The sequence below is a fragment of the Eufriesea mexicana genome, unplaced genomic scaffold (genome assembly GCF_001483705.2).
Source record: "Eufriesea mexicana isolate 0111107269 unplaced genomic scaffold, ASM148370v2 scaffold1723, whole genome shotgun sequence".
Taxonomy (NCBI): domain Eukaryota; kingdom Metazoa; phylum Arthropoda; class Insecta; order Hymenoptera; family Apidae; genus Eufriesea; species Eufriesea mexicana.
This window is the reverse complement of record NW_016909858.1, coordinates 37,579-45,589: the sequence shown is the minus strand read 5'-3', so window position 1 is coordinate 45,589 and position 8,011 is coordinate 37,579. Positions and strand designations below refer to the sequence as shown.

The 8,011-nt window shown below is 42.4% G+C and overlaps 1 protein-coding gene across 1 annotated transcript; it reads left to right on the top strand.

Moving 5' to 3' along the window:
- The first annotated feature begins 565 nt into the window (after window positions 1–565).
- Window positions 566–2,880, top strand: Mnn1 (menin 1). The gene is made up of 4 exons (XM_017901712.1): window positions 566–1,201; window positions 1,280–1,590; window positions 1,680–1,819; window positions 1,889–2,880. Exons 1-4 carry the CDS (start codon window positions 637–639, stop codon window positions 2,691–2,693), a joined length of 1,821 nt encoding a protein of 606 aa, XP_017757201.1. The 5' UTR covers window positions 566–636; the 3' UTR covers window positions 2,694–2,880.
- The last annotated feature ends 5,131 nt before the right edge of the window (window positions 2,881–8,011 follow it).

The following is an 8,011-nucleotide window of genomic DNA, read 5'->3' as shown; positions in this document are numbered from 1 at the left end:
ATATATATAGATATAGATATAGATATCAATTAGATGGCGTACCATACAATTCTAATGTAAATCTATCGTCGTATATGGAAACTTTTATATCTATGAAATCGTAGCCGGTGTACGAATTCTAGTATCCTTAAAATTTTTATATGCTTACCATATAAGTAAATATTGAAAGATGAAAGAAATTAAAATTGAAAGCAACCGAATGTCATGAAAAGTATATAGACAAATGTATGTTTAAAGCGTTGAAATTTATATAGATACTGTGGAAAATTCTAGAACGTAAAATGCGCGCGTCCGGAACTGTGTACTGTACGTCAGGCTTACGTCGCTCTCACAGAAACTTGCCTTCTCGCTTTGTCGAATGGTAGAACGAAAGTTTCGTTGGAAACGATCCTAGTGGCGGCGCGCCGCTGGGTGATACACGGTTGTGGTGCATTTTGTGGTACGGAAATGTAAAAGTTTCGCATTGAGAATTAGAAAATCGACATTGACTAGCGTACGTCGTTAGTCAAGGAAGTGGAGGTCAAACAGATCGCGTGATTTCGTTGAAGGTTTCTGTCAAGATAAACACGAAATAGGATGACACTCGTGGTTTGAGCAAAGATCTCGATCTCGTGTGTGCAGCCTGCCAGTCGCGACATGGCGGGTTTTCGAGACGAGGATAAGGCTCTATTTCCTATCCAGAGTATCTCCTCGATCGTACGGATCTTCCAAAATCAGTTGGAAAACAGCTCGGAACCAGATTTAGCTTTGCTCTCGATTCTTGTCGGCGCAGTAGAGAATTCCCTAACCTGCAATCGGACATTTGCGTCGCAAGAGACCACTGTTTATGATGAGCCGAAATTGCCGGCCGTTGAGTTTCACATTGCCGAAGCCCTTTATACCAAGTTCCATGCAGTGATTAAGGGCGCGGTTGATCTTACGGTTTACGACACGAAATACGCGACCCGAGAGCTCGTCAAGAAAGTTTCCGACGTAATATGGAACTCTCTTACTAGAAGTTATTACAAAGATCGCGCGCATTTACAAAGTCTCTATAGCTACCTCACAGCGAATAAATTGGATTGTTTTGGCGTGGCTTTTGCCGTGGTTGCCGGCTGTCAGGTACTGGGATTTAAAGATGTTCATCTCGCTATGTCAGAAGATCATGCCTGGGTAGTTTATGGAGAAGATGGAACCGAAACTGCAGAAGTTACTTGGCATGGTAAGCGCTGTCCAAAGAGTTGGGCATTTCAAATTTATCTACAAATAAGAAAACTCTTGATTCTACGTGTGTTACTAGGAAAGGGAAACGAGGATAAACGTGGCCAACCTGTGGAACCAGGAGTGGCCTCCCGATCATGGTTATATGTCAATGGACAAGCCGTTGTGTGCTCTAGAGCAATGGAGGTTGCTACTATCGTGTCTGCTATAAATCCTAGTTTAAGCGCAACTGCAGATGCAGCCGAAGTGGCATTGCTTCAACAAGAATTGTTATGGTTGTTGTACGATTTGGGTCATCTCGCTAAATATCCTATGGCTCTTGGTAATTTGGGAGATCTCGAAGAAGCAGCGCCAACTCCAGGCAGACCACCTGCCATTGATCTCTTTCAGGTATTTCACATAAATACCGTAACTTACTTACTCACAAATAGATAACTTGCTTATTCGTTTCGCGTTACTCGATTTGTCAACGTTTTCAGGAAGCTATACGATCGGCGAGGAAATATTATGGAAATGCTCATGTGTATCCGTATACTTATCAGGGCGGTTATTTGTACAGACACGGATTGCACGCCAACGCGTTGGCATCATGGGCTGACGCGGCAGACGTTTTAAGAAAGTAAGTACGAGTCGATAAAATTCGATAAATTATGAGATTTGTCATTGATTGACTTCAAATTCCCAATAGGTATGATTATTCGAGAGACGACGGAGAGATATATAAAGAATTGTTGGAAATAGCGAACGAGCTTATACCTCATACGGTACGAGCTGACGAACGTTTGTTGCGACAGCCGCGTTGTTTCGCTTATTTGTTGAGGTTTTACGACGGTATCTGTCAGTGGGAGGAAGGAGCGAATACACCTGTTTTACACATTGGATGGGCACGACCGTTGGTAAACACTATTTCAAAGTTCGATGCCAGTATTCGCGCTCAGGTAATTATCGATTGTTACGACGTGGAGGCGAAACAGGAGGAGGAGAAATCGCAGAAGAGGGAAACGAGTCCGGAAGAAACGTTGAATAATAATAACAACAATTATTGTAAGACTAAAGAGAGGGGCAACGCGGCGCGCGATCTGATCAAAAGCTTAGAATCTAAAGTACCGTCTAATCCAGCACCGATGCATCCTAGTATTCAAGCATTGACAGCAGCATGTAGCGAAAAGATACTTAACAGAGATTACCTACTGCAAGGTGGCGGAGAACCATTTGTTGCACCGTCAGACGACGCTTTGCCTCCTGCACCCTCCACTTCTCAGGAGAACCTTGATCCCGAGGTAGAGACCGACTCGGAGCATGAGAGACCAAGGATAACGTTGTACAGTCAGAAGATGAAGGGTCTGAAGGACCTGCTACTGGCTGAAAAATTAAATACGCATGCAATTTCGTTGCAGCTAACCGCACAGAGTCAGGTACAAATCGGTAAAAAGTCGCGTGGTACCGACGAAGTTGGAGTTAGTCAGCGTCCAAAAAGGACACGTCGCGAATAGTATAAGATTTTTGACCGGCGTTTCGGTATCGTAAAGTACTGAGGTAAGAGTATATAGTGCCACAGGATTCGTTTTGGTCGGTAACGGTCCTTGGCGAGCGAGTGCGTGGAACGTACAAAAGTGTATTCCATGTGTTATTGGAATCTCAATTTTCGCTCACGGTTTCTTTCTGTTCGAGTGAATTTATGACCCGAACTTCTCGCGTTTCCAACGATTCGTCGAGAAGCAAACGATAGTGATGACGAATTTGTGCCGTTTTGTTTGAATTCTGTGTCCCGTATGTTTTCGTTTCGCGGAACGATTTCGACGCTTGAATATTGCGTGAATCCTCACGAAGTACGTTCGCGTGCTCCTCGGGACTTATTGTCGTCATTAGATATAAGTAAAGAGTAGATGCGAAAAAGTTTATAGAAGAGTACAAAAAGGTTTTCTCGGTTTTAAGTTAAATATCGAAATCGTGAGTGCTTGCGTTTCGCATTTTCGCGATGAAAATATATTTACGTGTAAAAATGTCTTTTCTCTTCCACAGTGCATAGAGCTGTGAATTATATATGTGTCAGGGAAAGTCGGGAGGGAGGGGGATGATAGGGTAGTAGAAATGAAGAAAGGAAGCTTGAGTGGATAGATGAACTGAACTGAATAAGCGAATGCATGAATGAATGAATGAATGAATGAATGAATGGATGGTTGGATGGATGGATGGATGCATGGATGGATGGATGGATGGATGGATTGATGGATGGATGGATTGATGGATGGGTGGATGGGTGGATGGGTGGATGGGTGGATGGGTGGATGGGTGGATGGGTGTATGAATGGTTGGATGGAGTAATGTATGGATTGGTGGATAAAGGGATGGATAGGTGAGTGGGCGAGTGGATGAGTTGGAAAGAGGGGTGGGGCCAGAGTTTGTGATTGGGCAGAAATAGAAAGACGAATCGAACAATGTACCTAATGTATCTTCGCGGGGAGATCAGATTCTCAGCACAGTTATTTATTCTACGACGAGTAACGACGATTATCGACGAATCGATCAATTTTGATCTCGTCTTTTATCCTATTTCTAATCTCTTGTTGCACCCTTATTTATTGACCCACGTGTTTTTATCGAACTGTCGCACTTCGAATTACAACTAACAAGTTGTCGTTAATGTTTTTTACACGGTAGTTAAACCTTTTGTTAGACGTACGCTTTTACGATCTAGTAAGAGAGACCACACATTCCACTCCGTACGTGGTGCAAACTAATTAAGTTTTTACTTAAGGTATTTTAAGCATAAAATGCTCGCTTATTTTTATAACTATTTATTTTCAGAGTAATTATAAGTATCTACTATTAGAACTATTCTTTTGCCACTTGATAGATAGAACAGAGCATACGTTAGACAGTCCACCGAAACATAGTACACAGTATTGGACGGTATTTCGTCCGTATCGTGTGTTTCACAGTATATGGAACGAGATACGATAGCTCGTTTAAGTTGGATCGCGAAATGGGAAACGATACGTATCCGTTACGTATGAAGTTCCTCAGTGTTTTCTTCGGCGTCATGTAACGTACAAATAATTTCTTTCTTCCAAGATAAGCATGCGTCACTCGTTTACGCGTGTATCAAACGTCGAAGGAGGAGGCTGTTGTCGGCAGTTGATTTCCCTCGGCGTATATTTCGCGTTCGTTTTCAATTACGAAAATCACATCGTGTCCGCTTTATCGCTTTTATTTTTCTTTCTTTTTTCTTTCTTTTTTTTCTTTTTTTTCTCTCTTACTTTCCTTCCTTCCTTCCTCTCTTCCTTCAATCTGGGTGACGGTATTTCGTAAAATGATCGATCACGCTGGTACGTTCGCGCGGTACTAGACGAGAGTGATTAATTAATCGCTTTTATCGAGCACAGTATCTTTCCACGATTTTACTCCTTCATCGTTTCTGTCCCTGTGTACAGGTGTACTTTTACGAACATGATACGAATCGAATACTGTAAGAGTAATTACGATGTCGATGTTAAAAGAAATTATTGGACGACGTTTAAACGGATTGTTGTAGCGTATGTTGTTAACTGGAATGAATGTAAACAGTCCGAGTAGATCGACGATCACTTAAAATAATGAAGGGCGCTATCTTACTGTGATGCTGAGTATATACTATACATATATACTATACATATATATGTGTGTATGTGTATATGTGTACACATAGATACATACATACATAATTGTACAATTAATAATCGTAGCAAATAACGGATGACTTGGCGCCGGTAGGATTTTTTTCTTTCACCAGACGAAATCCTTATCGCGCGGTGCCGAATTGTAATTATTATTATTATTATCATCGGAAAAGGCTGCAGAAACGAGTAGATACGAGAAAGAAAGACAGAGGAAAAGAAAAACGGAGAAGAGGGATAAAGAAGTAATAGTTGGTTGAATGCGATTGTTCGTGTATATCATAACTGGTAACGTTCTACGATGTTTCCGCGGAAAATATCAGCGGTCAGTGACGATTGGCTTGTCGCCGTCGTAATAGTTTTCTCTTCTGGATATGTGATACGTTATAACGGCTTCGCGAAATGAACATTCCGCGAAAAGATGCATGGTCGTCGCGATTACCGAAAGTTGCGAGACAGAAAGCAAAGGAGCGTAATGTGCGCGTCACGAGTGTAAGCAGTTCTTGTGCGCAGTTCTTGTACGCAGCTCTTGTACGCAACTCTTATGCGCAGCTCTAGTACGCGGTTCGTATACGTACGAGGAGGCTGATTTTCTCATCATCGGAACATATTCTCTTCCAAACAGGGACGCTGTTTCATAGTTTCTTTTTCTTCGTCTAACGATTCTCGGAGCACCGAGGTCTTTGTTGAACCGGTTGTACGGTTTTATGCGTTCTCATTATGTTTGTGAGATATTTTTCTTTCGAGGAGAAGCGACAAATCCGAAGGAAGAAAGAGTAAAAGTTGTAAAAAAAAAAAAAAAAAAAAAAAAAAAAAAAAAGAAAAGAAAAGAATTCCAGAAAGGAAAGATGACAGTGGCTATTAGAAGAAGATACTCTTATCGGATTACATCATGCCGTGTACGTTATTTTCGTTCTTTTTTTTCTCTTTTCTTTTTCTTTTTCTTTTTCTTCTGTCACCTTGACAGCGATAAAGGAGTGTTTTGAAAGACTACAGGGATTACTATGCATAAAAATAATAGGAATAATAGGAGAAGAAATGGTGCAACAGAACAGTATTTTTGTATTAGCTATGTCGCAGAGGTGTACTCCATCTCTCTTTCTCTCTCTCTCTCTATCTCTATCTTTATCTCTATTTCTACGAAACATTATTATTCGTAATATTCGAGCGTTTCGGGATCAAAGTTTGCAATATTCGTTTCAGTGTCACGGTAACGGTCATCGTGTGCTAGAAGCAAATTAGGGAAACGAAGCGTCAGTGGCAAGGATGCAAATAAGCTAATTATAAAAGAGGTGGGGAATACGACGACGGATAGTTGGAAATAAGCGGCCGAGGGGAGAGGTTGACGAATCGAACACGAAACGCGAAACGTTTGATCGGCTTCCTGTCCTCGTTCGACTTATGTATATTCCGGCAAAATCGACCGAGCAAAACACTTGTACACACGCTACGTTAACCTGCGTCGCCTCTGCTTTCCTACACGCGTAAAACAAGTACTCTATCCGTGTTTGTTTCTCCTCGTAGTCCTCTTGCCGCGCTGCATTAGTTCACACATCGCGTGAGAGCGAATCAAGAATGTTGTTCTCCATCCTTCTCGTCATCTCTCGCTCTCTCTTTCACACACGCATACACACATTCACACACTCTCTCTCTCTCGCTCGCTCGCTCGCTCAGCGATCGTCGAGGAATGCACGTCAGCTCTGTTCACCGCGCAAGGGAGTAGTTTTATCGGAAAAATTTCTCAGCTTTTTCGAGGTGCCGTTGAAAAGGAGAAACGTTGGAGAATAAGAGGAGGAGAAGGAACAGGTGTGGTAGCGTAAGTTTATTCTTTTTCTTCGTAAAATGATACCTTCGTTTTTAGTGCCATATAACGTCGGGACTGTTTAGCAACTATAGTTGTTCCTTTTATCCCGTGATTATTTCCCTCGCTGTCTAGTTACGTGTGAAAGTGTCGTTGACGTAGAGACGAAACGAAAGAGAAAGGAGAGAAAAAGATGGATAACGTTTGCGAGCGAAGAAGGAAAGATTATTAGGTAGAGGTGGCGCGTTGCAAAGTTCTCGTTGGTAATGGCGGAGAATGCGCGGGATATATCGTGGGAGATGGCGCGAAATAATACGATAGAACCGACGGAAGATAAATCGGCAATGCTTTTCATGTTATTTCATTGCTGCCGATAGTAGGAACGCTGTAGTTATTCGTTCACCGACGATAACTCGTTCGGTATCCTTTTCGATTAATCGGGGTTTTACTTTCACAGAACTACTAGACGCGTAACGAGGGGACGCTGCGCTGTGCTAAATAGAGAGTAAAGCGAATTTGGAAATGTACGAACGCGTCGAGCTAATTACATTTCCTATACGTACATTTTATATGTAAGTACTTAAGAAGCGAGCGAATTGTCGGAAAATCGCGCAGACTTTACGATCTCGGTGATAGACGTATCGTTGCGTGTGGCGAACATTCGTCGATTAGATTTTAAACCGGATTCGGAATACGATGACATCGGCCAGTCGAGCGAGGCAATTGTGGACACGACGAGACAAGGCAGGATGCGAACAGGATGCGAACAGGATGCGAACGGGATGCGATGCGTTTCAACGAGGAAAAGCCGGAAGAAGTAGAAGGGCGTGAAGGAGAGACGGTTGAAAGATAGTAGTGGATTTCGAGGTTATGCTTATAAGGCGTTGGAACGAGTGGCAATCCGAGAGCATCGAAACGACGCGTAGTCGATCGCGTAGACTGGTCTCCGGATTAAGCGGATAGCGCGATACGACAACTAGTTCACCTTGACTATGTTCGATCGTATGAACTTCGTAAACGGAAACACCGAGACGGTTACGATTCATCGCTTCGTCATGCGATGATCGTTGCATTTTTTCCACACATAAGATGTGTACTATCGCGTGAGACTGCGGTTACAGGTTTTCCCTTCAAACAGACGGGTATTCTGATATAAATATACGCACGCATGTATATACATACATATAAAAGAAAAACAAAATCTGTTACAAGCTGTTTAAAGAGCGGATTATCGTAAAAGAATTTTACCGTAGATTATATGGTCGAATAATCTGTATTGTTCACCTCGACGTTCTACACATTATACACGAATGCGCGCGCGCATGTGCGTGTTTCCGTTGGTCCCGAACAGGAA

Bases quoted from the DNA above. Each gene is read 5' to 3' on its own strand.
- Mnn1 (XM_017901712.1), top strand. From the start codon at position 637: ATGGCGGGTTTTCGAGACGAGGATAAGGCTCTATTTCCTATCCAGAGT. The intron at 1,202-1,279 runs GTAAGCGCTGTC...GTGTGTTACTAG, and splicing joins TGCAGAAGTTACTTGGCATG to GAAAGGGAAACGAGGATAAA. The intron at 1,591-1,679 runs GTATTTCACATA...CAACGTTTTCAG, and splicing joins CTGCCATTGATCTCTTTCAG to GAAGCTATACGATCGGCGAG.